Here is a 21,050-nt window from a genome sequence, read left to right as displayed (position 1 = left end):
ATAAAGAATTCTACAGAGGAGGGAGTATCACAAAATTCTGAAAACATATACATTTAAATGTAAAATGACACTGGGTGCTTACATACAGAAACATGGGCATTTTCTCCAGAAACTTTTGAAGAAGTTTCACTGAAAAGTTTCACAGATGAGGAAAACTGTTTCCCTATATTAGTAAAACCAGGATGACATAAAAGAGTCGTATGAGTAAAATATATGCAGCCACATTGCACAGGAAGGGAAAAGACTGCTGTACATTCCTTTGAAAGGGATGTAATGCTTCTTCAACTTACACACAGAGAAAACAATACCAGGCATGAAAAAAAAAATAATTAATTTCCAGTGCTGCACATCACTAATTAATCCTCTGATGGTGTATTATACATCTATAAGTGCTGAAAGACATCTGACACCTACAACACATATACGCTAGGTAAAAAGTCTAAACCATGCATGAGACTGCCACGCAACCTACAGTCATGGGTCTGAACCTATGCTGGGTATGTGAATTTACAAGTCTCTTTCATTGCAAATACTTTTGCCATCAGAGCCCATGGTTCTGTTAAAGAATACAGAGGCTTTCATCTTCACTTATTCCAGTGTAAGAGCTACCAAGACAAGCAAATCCTACTTTGATTGAATCTTGAATTTCCCCAGTTTCCTTAGGCAAGGAGAGCTACATGGAGTACTGAGCAGGGAAACCTCTGTCACCTCTGATTAAGAAGTACCTACAACACAGCACAGTGCTTACAAAAAAAAAAAAAACCCACAATGAAACTCTGAAGAAGGTTAAAGTTTCAGACTAACACTATTTGATTTTGGTTAGCCTACCGATAATGCTCTGTAAAGAGCTTAAACTATCAAATGCATGAAAAACTATTATGGTTTTAGCCATAACTAAAATCTGAATCAGCTGTAAGACTAACTACAATAAAAAAAAACATATAGAGAAAACAAACACAGCAAACAATAAAGGCTACAAGCATAAGTAAATAATCCATGAAGAATTCATCCTGCTGAGTTTTAAATTCTTGCCTACCTACTCTATACATTAAAATACTTCAATTTGTATATTTTATACATATAAACATATGCCTTTCAGTTTTTTAATAAAAATTTCAAACCAATGTGATGTGCCATGAATTCCACCCCCCACCCCCACCCCCCCACCCCCCCCCGAAAAAATCTGAAAGAATCAGGAAGATTAAGGGCTTTGGGAGAACATTATCCGCTGTATTAACTTCTGTAACTTCTGTGCAATGAAAAATCACTAAATAAAATTATCAGTGTATCGCACCACACGCAGAATAGTTTGAAATCAGTTATACTGCATACAAACCTTTACAGCATGACTTCGTGTCTTCCTGGGCGATCCAGCAAAAGGAACATCTGTAGTCTGTCTTTCATCAGACGGTTTAACTGTAAGCCTTCCTGCAGGAGTGTGTGGTCTCCTTGGGAGAAAGCTTTTTGGAGGTCCAGGTGGAGGAATATCAGATGGAGAGGGTGGAACAGATATTGATCGTGGAACATCTAATGAACTTTTTGACTTACCACGATCAATTAAGTCTGAAGACCCTACATAAAGTGGGGCAGTGGGACTGCCATGTTTAAATTGCTGTCTCTGCTGCCATTCATACAGCTGCCACACAGTTCCATCCTTATTTGCTTGCCTTTCCTCCTGGGACATCTTCAAGTGGCTGACACGATCTTGTGCATATTTGTAGTCACTCGGCACACTGCGGTTTGGTGGTGGCGGTGAGCTCCCTGAAGGCTGCTGGGTATTCTTTGGCAAAGTGTGATAGTTTTCAGGAAAAGGTGGATTGGGACCCTGACGTGTAAGAGTCTGATCAGAAGCGAGACTGTAATGGAGCGGGTAAAAAAGGGCAAATTTTAGCATACACTCATGAACAGGAGGGAATGATAAAAAAATGTAAAATCTCTAATGACATTAGTAGAGAAGCTACAAGACACAACACACAAAAGCCATTTAAAAAGAATTTACAAAAATATTAAAAAAGTAATAATTAATGAAATCTAACCTGCACAAAAACATTACACTGTATTCATGCAAAGATGCAAATAGTATAAATACAGGCTTTTAACTTGGTGGCTAATCTAGGTTGACCTACTAGAAATAAACTTAAAGGACAGCAGTATTATGTGCTTAGGCCAAAAAAAAAAATGTCGAGAACATGAAGAAAGGAATTATTGTTGTGTTTAAAGAGCAGACCTGTAAACAAAAATATTTCTTTCCACCGAAAGCCACTAGGTGGTGCAGTTCACGAACAACACATGCACGCTCATTGGAAAAAATTACCTTGAAGGGCAAGAGGAAATCTCACAAGTTACAGAATGAGTACCTCAGATAATTTTTCTTCACATAAATGAAGCAAAAAGAAGGTAAGAAACAGCTCAAAGTCCCCAGGTCTGTATGATTTACCTTCATCTGACCTAATGCTACTGTTTCTACTGTTTTAAGCAACAAGGCTTTTTACAACAAACCTCATTAACAAACTAGACTAGAATATAAAGAGGCATTACATCCTGGCTTTAGTACTGCATCCATCATACACTTAAAGTGTAGAAATTATATCTTTTAGTAGGCAGTTAAGATAGCAAAGGCTTTGACAAACCATAGTTAGCTCCCTCTCCTACTTTGAAGTCAAAATCTTTCCATAGCCTCATGCATAAACTAATTTCTGATTCTCCAGTTAAACATCTGGGATCTCTGCAGATGCAGTCATTCTTCCATTAATTCAGGATCTCCAGACAGAAGCTATTCTGCTAGACTTGCTACAGAGCAATGATATGAAAAAAAAACAACAAAAAAAACCACCCCAAAAACTGACAAACAACCCAAGAAAAAAACCAACCACAAATGCAGAAACTCAGACCACGTTCACCACTCTACAGAAATTCCACATAAAAGAAAGGACAGGATGGAAAGTAACATCTCCGTTCAGCATCCAAGATTAACAGAAGCAGGAGGAATAGAATTTCTACCAGTAACTGCTGCCCAGTACTTGTCCCCACCTCCTATTTGCAGGATTTGGCACTGTTGGGCTGTCTTGAAACATGGATGCTCTTGAAAGGATACATAATTCCTCATGCCAAAAAGCAGAATAACTGCCCTGTACTGCATGGAGGATTACAGATCTGTAAAAGCTCTTCTCTCATACCACAGAGCGTTGACACTATTTCAAATTTCACAGTGAAGGCAGGCAGGTAGTATGAACAGGGGCAACCAAAAGATGAGTCTTCAGCAGTTAAGTAACCTCTTTGCCTAGCTCATTACCTCATGGGTACTCTGTATGTTCTGCACTGTACTGCCAATTCTTTCCACGTGAAAAATCACAGTGATTGGTAGAAATGTGTTTTCTCTACATAGGAATGAGAGCTGAGAAAGCTTGGAGCCAGTTATGCCTTGAAATGACATCTGAGACAGGCATGACAGATCCTTTAGGTGATTTCTCTGTGGAAAAATGGGGAAGAGAGCTTGACCATTCCTATACACCAAACTGATGCAGCCTTTATGAAGGCATTGCCAAACTATTAAATCATAGAATAGTTAGGGTTGGAAAGGACATTATCTAGTTCCAACCCCCCCTGCCATGGGCAGGGAAAATGTTGCAAACCATCTGTGTGTGGTTATTTTCTAATTGGACTTGAAACGGTGAAGAACTGAAACCAGCCCAGAATTAATGCGAGTCAATAAAGCCATCAGGCCTAACAGCTTTAGGAGCCAAAACAGTCTAAAACATCAAAGACCCCATGAGTGTTAAGAGGTTCTTTGTTTTGTGGGGGTTTTTTGTTGGTTGGTTGGTTGGTTTTTGGTTTGGTTTTTTTTTTGTTTGTTTGTTTTGTTTCTTTGGTTGGTTTTTTAGTTTATTTTTCGTTGGTCTGTTTTAGTTTTTTGTTTATTTTGTTGTTGGTTTTGAAGGGTGTGGGGTTTATTTTTGCACGGGTGGTGGTGGAAATCATGCCTTTCTTTTAGAAAAGGAAGAACTTGTACAAGAGGAATTAAAAACTGTTTGGATGGAAACAGCACTCGGAGCAGCTGGGAAATGCACATGCATTACATTGCACAGGGAAAGTCATATTCAAAGCTGAGCTTTAGAGGCAACTGCCTACATATAGGCAAGTTGCAATTTCTCAGTATACGAAATAGGGAGAAGCCTCCAGCTAAGATGACAGGCTTCAAGCAGGTGGCATCTCTACCACACAAGGTTTCAGACCCTTAAAAATAATGTGCGTTATATAAAAATAGGCACTAAGATGATATACCAATTCCTAGTAATAGGAAAGGAACGATGTCCCAGATGACCCAAGTAAGTCCACAATTGACTGTGGACAATTGTTTTCTCAGGGATCAAGAGTAAAAGTGAGCAAAAGCAGCTGTTCTTGAGAATCTCCATCACTTGAATAATGAGGTATAAAGAACATAAAAAAGCAGACACTGAAGAGTGAAAAATGGCTTCATGCCATATTATATTATTGGCCATGAAAATCAAGAGTCTGCAATGGGAAACAACCACATAGTAGATATTGCAAAAAGAAAACAAATGTTCAAAAGAAAACAAATACAATTATTGGAAACACTATGCCCATTCACAGGAATGAACAGAAGCTAACAAAGACATGTTTCTGCTTTAGGCAAATCAGGAAAGAATGGAAAGTTCTGCATACCAAGAAATGTTTAACACTGTATTTGCAGCAAGGAAGGAAATTCCTCAACATGGCAGCATTTAGTTGGGAAATATTAAGCTTGCATTTATCAGATTTCTGTATACATTTTTGAGTGCAAACGAACTGCTAGAAATAGCAAATTTCTTACAATTATCTATTCACTATGTCAATACAGGCACAGGAATCAATTCAAAGACTAATGGTTTCTGGACAGCTGCTGTTTTAATGGTCCTGACCTTTAATTACTCAAAACCAAAATCTCCTAAAAGCCTCCCTTCAAACCTTCTTCCAATACTCTAGATCTCTCTCAAAGGCTAGCATGAACCTCAATAAAGCAGGTATTCTCCTTTGCTGAGAGAGTAGGGTTAGATGACTACACTGGATCTGACTGTAGTGTCATTGTCCAAGAGAAGTGAATCTCCAAATAGGCAAACAGTTCTGAGTGCTTTATAAAAAGGGCTAGTAAAATATCTATTTGAAATATCTAAATATCTACATAAAAGGTGCAATCCCTGCAAATAATTACACAAACAACTGCTGTATTTGTGTGAAGGGTTCTTCCTTTTGTAATCAACTTGCTGGCAAGCATTGCAACTTTATACACCTGACAGGAAACAAGTAAAACTGTACTTATTCTGTGTTCAAAAATTATAAAGGCTTCTAACACTTCAGAGGTTCTTCATCTGTAATATTTCAGCTGGAAACAGTCAACATGGAGCATTAAGAAATTAATGCACATATTTATTAAAATGAAAATGGAATGTCAATCAGATTATCATCCTTATCTTAAATTTCTACATCCTGTAATCAAGAAGACATTTGACAACTAGCATGCAACTTCTATCCATCAGCTAAATGCACTGCAACAACTTCAGCACCTTAAGAGAAGGTGTCATTTGAAAGATCGATCCATTACTTTTCAGGAAGGTAATGTGAAATTTATTCTGAATATAGCAAATATAACAGCATTTGGCAGGGAAAGACAAAGAAAACAAGGTCAACTGAACTAAAACAGAACATAAAGCAAGTTGTTAAGGTAAGAAGAACATTTATCTCTCTATATTTATATATAGGTATACTTTGGTTACATAACTGTAGTTAACTCCTGCAAAGTTTCACTGAATGCTTAGCAGCTCCAGCTGAGCAGCTAGTTTTACCTAGAACAAAACCTAGCACCTACAACCGCACTATCTTAACGCTACACCTGACACACACCTAAAGTTGATTTACTGGAAAAAGTAATTAGGAAGAAAACAGTACTTATTTAGCTATCAGTCAAGCCTCATTACTGCCTGCACTTTTAATGTGAAAAACATCAACATAAGTTTTTTTTAAGCACTGGCTAATTCAGTATTTTTCTGTATTATTTTACACTAATCTATCTGTGCATGTAAGAGGAACTAACATACCAAGTACTTTTTGTCATTAGTCATATTCTTTCGGGAAGCCTTGATTGGTATCCAAGTAAAAAATGTTGCAAAAAGTGAAGCAAGTTTTGTCCCTGCCTGTGGCAGGGGGCTGGAACTGAATGATCTTTTAAGGTCCCTTCCAATTCAAAAAATTCTAAGATTCTATGATTCTATTCTATGATCCTAAATTGACTCTAGCAATCCAGAAGAACGTTAAATAATAAAAAGTATGAAAACTTCTTCAGGAGTAATTCCAAAGATAAGAGAGTACAAGAATGGACTTCCAAACAGAACTAACAAGCCTTAAATTTCTTACTGGATGCAAAATGACAAATGTGAGCTTCAATAAGCATTAAAAAAAAAAATGCCCCAAATGTTTTCTCCCTCCTAAACCCCACATGCTAATGTCTCCTAATATTCTATATTATAATTAGTTTTTAGCAAATGTATGAAGTAGTAATTGAGTAGATTACGTATATTTGAAAACTTCTCACATGCATCACAGACCCGAACTGTCTTTCTAGACACTTGACACAAGGTGACATTCTGAACAGGGACATACAGACATCACTTCATTTTTTCAACTGGTACCTAATCTGACTGCACACTTTAAAGCAATTTTAAGATTTTTAAATTACAAAAGCATTCCAGGGCATCTTCCACTTCTTGGGACAATGTCTATAATTTTCAGGGACTGAAAAGGGAAAAGAGAATCCTGGAGACCATGGCAACATTCTAAGACCTCTTCATTAACTAAATAAATATGCGGAGATCTTTTAATATATGACGCTCACGCTGTGACTCTGAGTGTAGTGATCTGATACAGAAGACTGAATGGATGCTTGGAACAGGAACAGAAGGCAGAGGAAAAAAAAAATCAGCATTTTTTTAAGTGGAAAACAAACAATTATCTACAGTTTGTATTGTGTAGTTGTTTATGAATAAGAAGTAACTGGGGGCTGCACTTCACTTTCTGGCTTTTCAACTGTAGCAATTTTTTTTAAGTTTTAAGCAACTATAGTGATTAAAAACAATTAAAAAAAAAAGCACTTTAATCTCACTTCTTCTAGTTGCAATATAGCGAGAACATTCAAATTATTTGATTAGCCAATTCCATACTGAACCTTCCCATGAGATAAACATTTCAAAAATACCATTCTGCACTCGAGGAGTAAGTAAATTGTCTTATATATCATTCTGATTTCCACTAAACATATTACTAATACACATTTTCCTTGCATTTAAGAAAATGCCACTTGGCAGTCTACTTAAAGATGGGCTTATTACTAACCTTCTTGTGTCTCCTTTTTGGACTTTTACCCAGTGCTCCACTTGAGCCATGTTACTTTTTCTTTGAATCTGTTTATCTGGATTTGTTCTGGGAACAAACCCTCTTTTATATGAGCTGGTACCATTCTGCTCCACTAGGCCAGCACTCATACTTAATGAACTAGGAAGTGTTCCATTCTTCTCAGCTGGCTGAGAGCGGGACCATGATGCATTCCTTAAGTCTGGAAATAATGAATCAGCTTCTGTTAACGCATGCTTAGCCTTTTCCTTCTTAGTTTCTGGAGTTTCTTTTCTGTGGACATAATGCTCCTCCTCTGCTTTTTCTCTTCTTATCTCCTCACACTTATCATATCTGACGATTTCAGCTGATTTTTGATAACTTTCTTTTGTATCTGTAATCTCTGCCTTCACACACTCTTTACAGGCATCCACATGATTGACTTGAGGAACAGCTTGCTGATTCACTTTTTCAGTTTCTCTGAAAAGAAAATAATGAACACTTTAACTGTGAAAGGTTGATGTGGTCTTGTTACTATTTTAGAAAACATACCTGCAAAGGCACCTTCTCCAGGCTCTGCTTAATTTGACATGTAAGGTAAATATGCTCAGCAAAGCTCAGTTATCATTCCAATTAAGACAAAATTTATCTTTACAGTGCTATCAAGGAAGCAGAAATCATTTATATGCATCTGTAAAAATGACTGAAAATACTAATAATGTATGAAATAAATGTTAAACTTGTGCAATATTGTGTCAAAAAACTGAAAAAAAGAAAGCCTTTCTATCCTAGGAAACATTGAAAGCCAAAAAAAACAAAACCAAACTGCCAATTGCTCATTGCAAAGTAAAAAAAAGTCTGTCATATCTTTGTAGATGCCTAAGGGACTACTCATTTCTGGCCAGCAGAACAGAAGAGTATCTGCATTTGAGTAAGTACTATCATTGTCCAGGGAATTTCTAACCTGGAAGCTATTCCTGCAAAAAATAAAATTAAAAATAGTCTCCATCACTCCTAATACATGCTGCAATGGCCACCATTTTGCTTATTTACCTTACTGAATAAATGTTTCCAAAAATCTGTACCAGAAACCTTGATATTAAACTTACAATCCACTATATAATGTCTAAGGATCTTGAAAGATTTATGTTGGTTTTGACACATAACACACTTAATCTGCCATTTTCTTCATCTTCTTATAGTGATAAACTTCTCTTTCTCTCTTACAACTCAATGGAGTATTATTGATCTCAGAGTAGCACCTCATCTTCTCTGAAACTAACTAATCAAGCAATGATTTTCACTTCAGTCTCAAAATGAAGAGTCGACTAGGGGGAGGGACACTGGATCAATACTTCCAATGTGCCAGACTTCCCCAATTTTTCTTTCAACTACTTCTATCCTTATAAAGAATATAAAGAAAAAACAGGTAACAGGTTATGTGTTATTTGGAATTTAAATCCAGAAACACTTAATATTAAATAATACAAGATGTAAAGCTGTGGGAGAGATGTTGGACCTTTGCTTATATTTCACTTGTAAAGAGCAAGCAGCAGTGTAAGATACTCTAAGAAACTGCACCCTGACATTTTAATCCTCACAGGCCCAGTGGTTAAAGCAAGGTTGTCCTACAGTACAGAGTCTTCTTTCACAAGGAGTTGTAGGGAAAGAATCACATTCCTAAGTCAAAACATCAAGAAGGCTACATCAATTTTAAGAAAAGGGAAAAACTGGAAGCACATGAAGGCACAGATGAATTCGTTTGCCTCTAGCACTAATTAAGAATAACAGGACAAAGGACATCCTCCTTTTGTAACAGTGCTTTGTTTCTACACAGAAAAAAAGAAAAAAGCCTTTTACAAGTACTAAAGGCCACCAAAGTGAAAAATAAGCATTTAATACCTTCAGAAATTACTTAACATCCATAATCATGCACTCACAATTTACCCATCTTTAACATTCTTTCACTCTTAACAGCATTTTAATCCTAGTTCTAAAAGTCCTAGTTCATTTGAAACAACTCATTATTCTTCTGTCTTTCCCTTTTGACTTTCCTCTCCTCAAGGCTACCAATTGGCTATTGAAGATGTACTAATTTGCTCAGAAGACCTGCAACTTTTAACTGAGATTCCCTAAAAAACTATATAAACACAGAAATTAATCCATGTCAGTAAATGTGGGCACACAATTTGAGTGTACACACAAATACACAAATACTGAACACCAGGTTTTCTTAATTTAAATGTTTTGCAACAGAATGTAAACTTAAAATAATTATTTCCTTAAAATGGGAATGAGTTTCATGCACACATTTATAAATGTATGCATAAAGCTTTCCTGCACAGACTTACAGAAATCACCAATCTGATTTTTATATACATATGCATAAAATAGATGACAAAATTTTACAAGCTAACAATTTCTGTAGTGAACTTGCCTCTTCAGTGAAGAAGAGCGTGTTTGCATAAGGGCAGCTTGATTCATAGCCCGGATCCAGCCATTCATATCCTCTTGGGTATCTGCACTGAAGTAGTATGTCCGCATCCCTGAATGCTCTGCCTGAGAGCCAATAACAGAATTCTTATTATAAATATATGCCCGCATACCTGTATGAACAGCCTGTAAAGGAAATTAAAAAGAAGTCAGAGAGCCCTTTCATTCCCCCCCACCAAAAAAAAAAAAAAAATTACTGTAACTTTTCTTCACACCTTTAAAAATACCTTTTCAGGTTCCTCAATGTTTCTTGAATTTTGGGTAAAACTGTTACACTGCCACAATGGGCTACCGCAGCAAACTCTAAAGGCACTCTCTGATTTTTACTGAAATTCCCCTACCATTTTTTCACACTATTAAGACTAAAAGTGCAGTGTGTCTTTTTCATAGTAAGAAATTTCAGCTTTTCATTTTCACTTAACTGATACATTTCATTTGCCATAAATACCATATAGAACAAATTAAAGAAATTCTCACTGAGACATGCATAAGCAAGCCAATTTTCCCAGCTCATTTAATACAGCAATTTATTCAGACAAAACATAGACAGTATCTTACAATTCAAGCAATTAAATTGCTTATTTAAGAACCGATTATAATGCATGTTAGGAGCTTTTGGTTAAAGCATGCACTTGAACCTCCATATTAGCTGCAAAACCACAAAACTTACTGATACACTTAGTAACACTGATTGAATTATTACAGCACATAAAATATTTACAAGTATTTCTGCACACCAAAATAATTTATGAAATTCCACTGCAAACTATGGAATATTGGAAATTCCTCTATATTCAAACGTATTCAATGTGGAATGTCTGTAACACTAGGCTACTTGAATTTAATCAAATCTCATCCACATTTGTCTAATCAATAATATAGATATTACTAAGTCGTATCAGTCCTGAAACACTTTCTTGTATTTTCTCAAAGTTACTGTACAGATGTACTTCAGCTTAATAAGGAAAGATTCATCTACTTACTTTCCAAAAAACTGAAGAGAATATAGTTGGCTTGAAAGCTCTTGTAATGATACTAAAATAAAATTAGTAATTTAAATTGCTGTCTATAAAACTAATTCTGCTACCCCACACAAAAGCTAATGGCATTGAAACACTGCTGAGGCAGGGTTGGGTTGTTGGAGATTTTTAAAGAAAAAAAATTCTCTTAACTTTTTAATTTGTCTACAACTTCTGTTAAATGTTAAATATCTTTCACAAATCTTCCCTAAATGAATGATCCTTTTATGCAGTTAAATGCACTCTCATTATTCCAAAGTAAAATAACACAAACAAACAAACCAAACCCAAACACTCTACAATCACAGGTGGCTTCAGATACACAGCGATAGTTTTAACAAAACCCAGGCTATTTAATCCAGTGCAGGCCTCCCTAAATGTTAAAATTTCCAAATTACCACAACCGTAAAGACCCATATCAACAACTCCAAAGAGCAAAATACTTGCTTGCTGTTACAGTGCTCTAAAATCTGTGAATGTGTGAAACATGGCCTTTCCCTTCTGAACCTCAAGCAAGGAAGCCTCTGTTTTGAAAACTCTGGTACTACAGTCTCCAGAGGGGCCACTCCCTGGCCTGCCATCACCCCAGCAGTGGAAAGGCTGAGAATGTAGCAAACCAGCCAGCTAGAAAAAAAGGAGGTGAAAAGGAAAGGAAGGAAGGGTTTACATAGAGAAGTCCAAGGGATTCCCCTGCTAAGAGAAAAGTGTCTCTATCCCCAAAGCATTGGCTTGTAAGGGAATACAAGGTGGTTTCTTCTCCCTTCCCACCATTAGCTACCTATCTTAAACAGAGGAAACAAAGCCATGATTTACATATATAAAACAGTAGCCCTGATCAACTGTGCATTTAGGAATTTAAGGAGTTTTTCATGGGGAACAAACAAGAGGAATTAGAGATGTGTGCACATCTACGGGGGTATGATATAATAGGCATCACAGAAACATGGTGGGATGGCTCCTACGACTGGAGTGTTGGAATGGAAGGTTACAGGCTCTTTAGGAAGGACAGGCCTGGCAGGCGGGTAGGGGGAGTTGCCCTTTATGTTAGGGATAGGCTGGAGAGTATGGAACTCTGTCTGGGGACAGGAGAGCAGTCCACAGAGAGTTTGTGGGTCAGGGTTAAAGGGAGAACAGCGATGGGAGACATTACTATGGGGATCTGTTACAGACTGCCTGAGCAAGAAGACTCTGTGGATGAAGCACTCTACAGACACATAAGAACAGCCTCACGCTCGCAGGCCCTTGTTCTCATGGGGGACTTCAACCACCCTGACATCTGTGGGAACGATGGTACGGTCCAGCACAAGCAATCCAGGAGGTTCCTCGATTGTGTAGAAGACAACTTCCTTCTGCAAGTAATAGAGGAGCCGACAAGGAGAGGTGCCATGCTTGACCTCGTGCTCACCAACAGGGAAGGGCTCATTGGAAATGTGACGCTCCAGGGCAGCCTTGGTGGCAGCGATCATGAGATGGTCGAATTTGAGATCCTCAGGACAGTGAGAAGAGCGTGCAGCAAGCTCACTGCCCTGGACTTCAAAAGAGCAGACTTTGGCCTCTTCAGGAACCTGCTTAGTAAGGTTCCATGGGATACAGCCCTAGAGGGCAGGGGGGCCCAAGACTGTTGGTTGATATTCAAGGACCACCTGCTACAAGCTCAGGAGTGTTGCATCCCAACCAGAAGGAAGTGCAGCAGGAGGGCCAGGAGACCTCCTTAGATGGATAAGGAGCTGCTGAGGAAAATTCAAATGAAAAAAGAGGCTTATAAAAGGTGGAAAGAAGACAGGTGGCCTGGGAAGAGTACAGGGATTTTGTCCGGGAAGCTAGGGACCAGGTTAGGAAAGAAGACCCAGTTAAAATTGAACTTGGCTAGGGATATAAAGGATAACATAAAGGGATTCTACAGGTGCATAGCAAATAAAAAACAGACTAGGGAGAACATAGGCCCCCTCTGGAAGCTATCAGGAGAATTAGCAACACAGGATTTGGAGAAGGCTGAGGTTCTGAATGACTTCTTTGCCTCGGTCTTCACTGGCACCACCCAAGTCTTGGAAGGCAGACGCAGGGACTGTGAGAATGAAGACCTTGGGCCCACTGTAGGAGAGGAACTGGTTCGAGACCATCTTAAAAATCTGAACGTGCACAAGTCCATGGGACCCAATGAAATCCATCCACGGGTCCTGAAGGAGCTGGCAAATGAAGTTGCAAAGCCGCTGGCCATCATATTTGAGAAATCATGGCAGTCAGGTGAAGTTCCTGATGACTGGAAAAAGGGAAATATAACCCCCATTTTCAAGAAGGGGAAAATGGATGAGCCAGGGAATTACAGACCAGTCAGTCTCACCTCTGTGCCTGGCAAAATCTTGGAGCAGATTCTCCTGGAAGGCATGCTAATGCACATGAAAATCAACAAGGTGCTTGGTGACAGCCAGCATGGCTTCACTAAGGGGAAATCCTGCCTGACCAATTTGGTGGCCTTCTATGATGGGGCTACAGAACTGATGGACAGGGGTAGAGCAGTTGATGTCATCTACCTGGACTTGTGCAAAGCGTTTGACACTGTCCCACACGACATCCTTGTCTCTAAATTGGAGAGACATCAATTTGATGGATGGACCACTCTGTGGATAAAGAACTGGCTGGATGGCAGTACGCAAGAGTTATCGTCAATGGCTCAATGTCCAGCTGGAGAGCAGTAACGAGTGGTGTCCCTCAGGGATCGGTGTTGAGACCGGTCTTGTTCAACATCTTTGTTGGTGACATGGACAGTGGGATTGAGTGCACCCTCAGCAAGTTTGCCAATGACCCCAAGCTGTGTGGTTTGGTTGATACGCTGGAGGGAAGGAATGCCATCCAGAGGGACCTTGACACACTTGAGTTTAACCATGGCAAGTGCAAGGTCCTACACCTGGGTCGGAGGAATCCCAGGCACAGCTACAGGCTGGGCAGAGAAGAGATTCAGAGCAGCCCTGCGCAGAAGGACTTGGCAGTGTTGGTCAATGAGAAAATGAACATGAGCCAGCTTCAGTGTGCGCTTGTAGCCCAGAAAGCCAACCGTATCCTGGGCTGCATCAAAAGGAGTGTGACCAGCAGGTAGGTCGAAGGAGGTGATCCTGCCCCTCTACTCTGCTCTTGTGAGACCTCACCTGCAGTATTGTGTGCAGTTCTGGTGTCCTCAACATAAAAAGGACATGGAACTGTTGGAACAAGTCCAGAGGAGGGCCACGAGGATGATCAGGGGACTGGAGTTCCTCCCGTATGAAGACAGGCTGAGGAAGTTGGGGCTGTTCAGTCTGGGGAAGAGAAGGCTGCGTGGAGACCTCATAGCAGCCTTCCAGTATCTGAAGGGGGCCTATAGGGATGCTGGGGAAGGACTCTTCATTAGGGATTGTAGTGACAGGACAAGGGGTAACAGGTTAAAACTTAAACAGGGGAGGTTTAGATTGGATATAAGGAAGATGTTCTTTCCTCTTAGGGTGGTGAGGCACTGGAATGGGTTGCCCAGGGAGGTTGTGAATGATGTATTCCTGGCCGTGTTCAAGGCCAGTTTGGATGAATCCTTACATGACATGGTTTAGTGTGAGGTGTCCCTGCCCATCGTAGGGGGGTTGGAACTAGATGATCTTAAGGTACTTTCCAACCCTAACTATTCTATGATTCTATGATCCTAAATTCACTCTTCCATGCTGGATAGCTTCTTTTTTTTTTCTTTCTTTTCTTTTTTTAGCAGAGAGAAAAAGTGTAATAGCCTTCCAGTATCTGAAGGGGACCTACAGGGATGCTGGGGAGGGACTCTTCATCAGGGACTGTAGTGATAGGACAAGGGGTAATGGGTTCAAACTTAAATAGGGGAAGTTTAGATTGGATATAAGGAGGAAATTCTTTCCTGTTAGGGTGGTGAGGCACTGGAATGGGTTGCCCAGGGGGGTTGTGAATGCTCCATCCCTGGTGGTGCTCAAGACCAAGTTGGATGAAGCCTTGGGTGACATGGTTTAGTGTGAGGTGTCCCTGCCCACGGCAGGGGGGTTGGAACTAGATGATCTTAAGGTCCTTTCCAACCCTAACTGTTCTATGATTCTATTCTATGATTTCGTGTTTGCCTGGTTAAGTTCTTTGGGTTTTCTTCTTTGGCATTGGGGTTTTCTTTTTTCCCCATTTTGAGACCACTATAAATGATCAAAACAAATCATAGAATAGTTAGGGTTAGAAAGGACCTTAAGATCATGAAGTTCCAACCTTCCTGCCATACCTCACACTAGACCATGTCACCCAAGGCTTTGTAAAACCTGGCCTTGAACATCGCCAGGGATGGAGCCTTCACCACATCTTTGGGCAACCTGTTCCAATGCCTCACCACCCTCACAGTAAAGAGCTTCTTCCTTATATCTAACCTGAACTTCTCCTATTTAAGTTTAAACCCATTACGCCTTGTCCTATTGCTACAGTCTCCTGATGAAGAGATATGGTTTAGGAGTGTTGAATTCATTGCTGTTTACAGATACCATCCAGTGAAAGAAGAAACGAAAAATTAGCAGCTCCAGATGTAAAGTAAAATCGTGATTTTAATGTTAGATCTTATGACTGCAGGGTTCCTTCGCAGACCATGTTCAGCCCATAGAAGTAGATGCTAGAATTTAGAAGTGAAGTGCCTCCTGCAGAAAATGAGACTGTCCCACCGCAGATGACACAGTAGGACCCTACCATTCATTCATTATATACTTGCTGTTAAAAAAAACAGAACCTTGGGTAACTTAACTATGGGGATTGCGTAACACACCAATAAATGGATTTAACAGCTGTCTGTTTTAATTGACCTCTATGTCCTGATCAAGATAACTCATTCACTTCTCTTTCAGTTCTCTTTCAGTGGTGCATGATGAACACATCTGAAAGCATTGCCTGAAAGGCTGGAGGTGAAAACGGTGTAAAAAAGCGAAGTATGGTGCACCATTCTCCCTTGAGAGACTGAAGCTGTCACAGCCATAAACATTCATAGCTTCAGAAAGGGTAATGCAAATAGTGTGTTGTCATCAGCAAACACAACATTGTGAAGCTTGTAATATGTAAAACTGGTTACAGGAAACTTCAAATACATTTCAGTTATTTATTAGTAGCATGTTTTATATGCAAGAACGCCACTTTGTGCCAATGTCCTGCAGCTGTCACTGCTAGCAGAGGCAAGCTAGATGGGATTTTTGGTGGTGGTGTTTTTTTTAAAGCAGTAGCTATTAGGATGACTATAGCATACTAAAAAGCCTACAAACACAGCACACGTACACCATATACACAACAGTGAAAAAATAATACTGGTACCTATTCATGCATTCAGGTGCCTTAATCTGGACAGACTGAGAAGAAAAGCAGTCTCTCTCCCATAATGCACAGAAGGAGAAATGGACAGTAAACCCCAAGAGCATATCAACAGGACAAGACAAGGACAAAAAGTTAAACAAGTTAAAATCATGAAAAGATTCATGTTTCCAAAGAAAATACTTAACAAAAGACTGTACTAAAAGTAACTAATGCCTAGAGCTGTTATGTTCACCTCCAGTCATTCAAAATTCTGAGAAGCAGCCACAGCATTTGGACAAAGAGATGAGGAGGGGAAGAGTTTTCTCATAACTGTAATCTTTCAAAGTCTGTCCTCTCAATAAGTTATAATATACAAAGAAAATCTTCTTTCTCCTGAATTTTGTTATTTATGAACCATTTATGAGCAAAAATTGAAACAAGACTCTGAGCCATCACTATAAAACACAGTAACAGCGGATTACAATTCATCTTTCACTCAAAAATAATATTAAGCTTTTTCAGTACTTCTAGAAGCTAAAAGTTTCTCTCTTCCAAATTCTAAAATGGCACCTCCAATTCATAGCCCTTGGCATTTCTTCACCTGAATCCCCAGACCCAGAGAATTTTTATAAGCACTATGGGAGCCTAAGGAAGCAACAATGACCCAGAGAATATAAACAAACAAACTATGTCAACATTGCTTAAGAAAACTAATGAGATCAAAGAAACAGATAAAAAGTTTGCCCTGGTCCCAGCAGGTCTAAGCAATGAATGGATACTGCCATTAAGTAAGTCTTAGAGTGCCAATAATGAAAAGACGTTTAAAATCAAGCTGTAGTAGCATCTTCTGAAAGTAATGGTCTGGCCTGACTTCCTAGGGTCTGAATGCCCTCAGGCTGGATGAGTGTATATCTGAAAATATTTAAAAGGTAGTATTCAAAGTAATAAGGAGTAATTTATATCTCCAATGCTACTTCCTACCTTTTATAGCAACATCAGAACACCCCTAGATATAAATGTATACCTGCATACATTGCCTCTGTATGAAGTTTTGTGTTTTCTTTACATCGAACATTGGTAGGCCTCCCATGTTTCTCAATTTGTATTACTGTCAGATTCATACAAATGAGTTTACTTTCAGTATTCTCTTGTATGTTTTAACACATATAAGACCAATTAAAAAGAGTTTTTATGACTGAGGACAATGGGCCTTCTAAAGAGACTGTGATGACATGGACATAAATTGATATAATTTACATTTAAAATTATGGTATTACTAAAAAGTACAGTGAATTCCCTATTAATGACAGGGAGCATTTCCAGCTTTATATTGATGCTGTGCAAACCTTTTCACATTAAAATCTATCCATTGAATTTGTGCCCCTTTACATTTTTATCAGCAAATAATTACTGTATTAAAAAAAATGTAACAATTAGATTAAATAACTTTAAGATGTTAGCTACTGAACTAAATATGCAGCAAGGATCCTGAGTTCTAAAAAGATGCCACACAGCATAATGACAGTAGCTTACAGTTAGTCACAGCACTTTGCTTGGGACAGACAAACCATGTGAAAAAAATTGTCATGATAGATACTCAAAAGCAGGGTTTCTAAACAGAACAATTCAACATACATACTGCTACACTTCAAAGCAGGTTTTTGATTGCATCTGAACAACCTGTGTGCAGTTCTGCAGGCCTGTAATTGTTAAACACCTAAAGAGACACAAAAGCTTAAAGCTGCACCTCAGGATACGAAAGGAAAAGAATTCTGAAGACTCCTGTGGTGGTCATTTTAACAGTTAGTAGGATTTAAAATACATCCTAGAGAGCATTTATTTTACAAAACTTGTTCTAACTGAATCATATGCAAAAAGCATCCATGTCTTTGCTAAGTAAATTTCCTTCCTTTAGTTCTACAAACCAAAATGTTGACATTTTTTACAGTATGACTGCTTCCCTAGCATCAAAAACTCATTGTAACTTAAAACAACTTCTTAAAATGGTAGCCAATACTACTGTAACAGAGGCTTTACAACAATCTAAATAAATGGCAGGCCAAATGTAAAAATTGACATGGCAAATTCTCCCACTCATTCAGGACTTCAATGCAAAAAAAGTCTTATCTTTATTTTGGGCTTAATCTGCTTGTGTTTTCTATTTCTGGCTGCACTATGCCGTGAGATGGAATGTCCATCTAGGCTCTGGATATCAAAGTGTACTGAAGAGATTAGATAAAGGCAATGGCTGGTGAGTGATAGAATGCCCAGAGCCAGCTCCATGACCACTGAATGTCAGTGTTGGATGGGGCCATGTGACAGGAATATAACAAAATCCTCCTGCTGCCCCAGGAGTTGATTCTAAATAAAATGAAACTGCAGCATCAAGTCTGTATTCAATCATCAAACACCTAAAGCACAGTTAAGGTTCGTCCAACAAACTAATACCTGAAATGTATGTTGGGCATTTTTTATATAGATTTCTACCACAAAGTTTCTTTTGCAATCACTGCCCTATTTATATATCACCTTTTCAGTAATGACCCAGTGTTGAAAGTCTCAAGTTACTGGCTCATGCTGATTTTCAGAAAAAGACTCAGATTGAAGACTTGGTAGAGCTCACATAGGTGTGATACCCTAAAAGGATTAGCGTAAGCCTGCACTTGTTTCTGAAAAGGACTAATCATGATCACAGCATAGTCCACAAAAAAGGAGAGGCATAACTTGGCAATGGTGACTTCAGAGCTTGCCTACAGAACATACTACTTGGAAAACATGTGCGTGTATGTTCACATATCACATACAGGGGTTTTGTTGCCATTATCATTGATAGTGTTAAAGTGATTAACAATCCCAATATACATTTTATTAACATTCAAAAACACTATTTCAATAAAATAAAAAGCAGATTTTTAAAAAAAAAACAAACTCTCAAGCATCTAGATATTATCACTACTTTCTTTATCTCCTTCCCTGTCTGCACTAACCTTCCCTGGTTATTCAAGAGAAGTAGAAGCCTAGAAGTACATTGGGTCCTCTTTTAGTATGTGCTTCTTCCTAGGAAAAGGCTCTAGAAGAGGAGGGCTTTATGAATAACTCTCATTAAATATCGGGAGCGGAATGTTTTTCTTAAACAAAGGTTCCTTTATAGATTATCCTTCTATCTCATGTTCAATGCATTTGAAGAAGCACAATAAACATTTCCACAAAGTGCACTGGGTTGTTTTTAAACAGTTACATTTTTAAACAGTATATTTAAACAGTATATTCCCAAGTTAATATTTGTGTAATAAATTTAAAACCATTACCCACTTGAAGATAGAATCCAAATTAACAAAAGGCAGTCTATAATTTTAAAACACTCCAAAAATCAAAATGCAAGAGAAAGTGTAAACTGAGCAGATGAATTTCAGTTAAGAAAAGTTTCAAATGGAAAGTTTCCTTCCAGATCTCGTAAGTGTACCAGATCAAAACCCGATTTCTAAATTATTTTTAAGTATATATCTCATTTGCTTGATACAAGAACAGGTTTTCTGCTCCAAGTATCAGTAGAATTTAAACATGCAGTGTACACTGAAGTTTCTAAACTTTGCCTTACTGCTGCAATTCAATCAACTGGAGTCAGGTTTTTCCACTTTCAAGAAGGGATGTATGTTTTATTTAATTTTAGTATGTTTTTATAACATAGAACGGTAAATTAAACTATTTTAAAAAAAACAAACACAAAACCAACCTCAAACTATATCAGAGTCATTTTTCCTTGAAAAAGTCCATGTCCTTTACAACAACTATTTCTCCCTCCCAAAAAAGGAGAAAAAAATTGGTTCCACTTTCTACCCTTGAAATGAAGAAATTAAACCTTAAAAGCTACAGCGTTGTCATTTTCTAACTGCAAGAACTGAGCTGATGAGTTTATTTTTTTAAAAGAACGCAACAAAACAAAACGCAAAGGACCATCAGTCCACAATGGGATCAAGTATTCTATAAAGAGAAAGAGACAACTTTCCTTTCAATCCATATACAGTACTGAAAGAAATTATCAATACTCATTTCTGGGTTTAGAAACAGGATCTTTACTTATAGACATGTTATTAATGAATGTCAATTCATAAGCAACAAAAAAGTGCCGTCACATTTGGACAGGCAGTCAATAAACCTGTCTTCTTTGAAAAATAAATAAATAGGAAAGCAGATAATGTTTCTTTTTACAACAGCAGTTTCTCTAGTGCAAATAAACACTGTAAAACATGATTAGCTAATAAGCTTTGTAACTGTACCTTAAAAGAAAATTTGCGATTTACGCGATCTTCAGGTCCAACTGGAGATATTACATAACTAGGCAATGGTATGCTACCCAGAACAGATTCTTCTCTGCTGTCTGTTGAATAAAAAAAATAGAATCTAATTCACTGCACTTTTCAGTGGGGTAACAATACATTCTGGGATAACAACAGGCGTTAAGCAGAAAAAAGAGCGGCTTCAGACTGAATATAAAGGAAAGCATTCTCCCCATTAGGACAGGGCAGCAGCAGAACAGGCTGATCAGAGAGGCTGCGCCATCTCCATCCTTGGAGGTTTTCAATGCCTGACTAGATTAAACCCTGAGCAACCTGGGCTGACTTCTTTCCTGACCCTGCTTTCCCCAGGCACTTGGACTAGACACTTCCTGAAGTCCATTCTGACCTGAATTTTATGACTCAACACCAATGGTACATGGAGAAAAATGTTTCATTTCTAAAGAAACAAGACTGAATTTTTTTTAAAAAGAAAATTTGGGGGTGGAGGGGTGGTGTTATGGAGTTTTTTGGGTGGTAATTTTTTAAATTCATACAGAATAATATGCTTTGAAAATAAAGCTTATTGTGACAA

General features: G+C 38.4%; 1 protein-coding gene across 2 annotated transcripts in view; it reads right to left on the bottom strand.

Moving 5' to 3' along the window:
• Positions 1 to 21,050, bottom strand: part of PLEKHA7 (pleckstrin homology domain containing A7) — a 162,707-nt gene that overhangs the window by 31,031 nt on the left and 110,626 nt on the right. For both annotated transcript variants that reach the window (XM_057418314.1, XM_057418315.1), the window contains exons 8-11: positions 20,459 to 20,559; positions 9,818 to 9,999; positions 7,384 to 7,860; positions 1,337 to 1,856 (exon numbers count right to left, since the gene is read on the bottom strand). In XM_057418314.1, coding sequence (XP_057274297.1) covers positions 1,337 to 1,856; positions 7,384 to 7,860; positions 9,818 to 9,999; positions 20,459 to 20,559 — 1,280 coding nt within the window. The remainder of the gene's footprint in view (positions 1 to 1,336; positions 1,857 to 7,383; positions 7,861 to 9,817; positions 10,000 to 20,458; positions 20,560 to 21,050) is intronic.

Source organism: Pezoporus wallicus, unplaced genomic scaffold (assembly GCF_028554395.1).
Source record: "Pezoporus wallicus isolate ANWC-B61680 ecotype Strahan unplaced genomic scaffold, APGP_CSIRO_Pwel_v1 contig_2025, whole genome shotgun sequence".
In the NCBI taxonomy this organism is placed as follows: Eukaryota; Metazoa; Chordata; class Aves; order Psittaciformes; family Psittacidae; genus Pezoporus; species Pezoporus wallicus.
The sequence above is the reverse complement of the archived record's forward strand: the minus strand, read 5'-3'. Positions and strand labels throughout refer to the sequence as shown.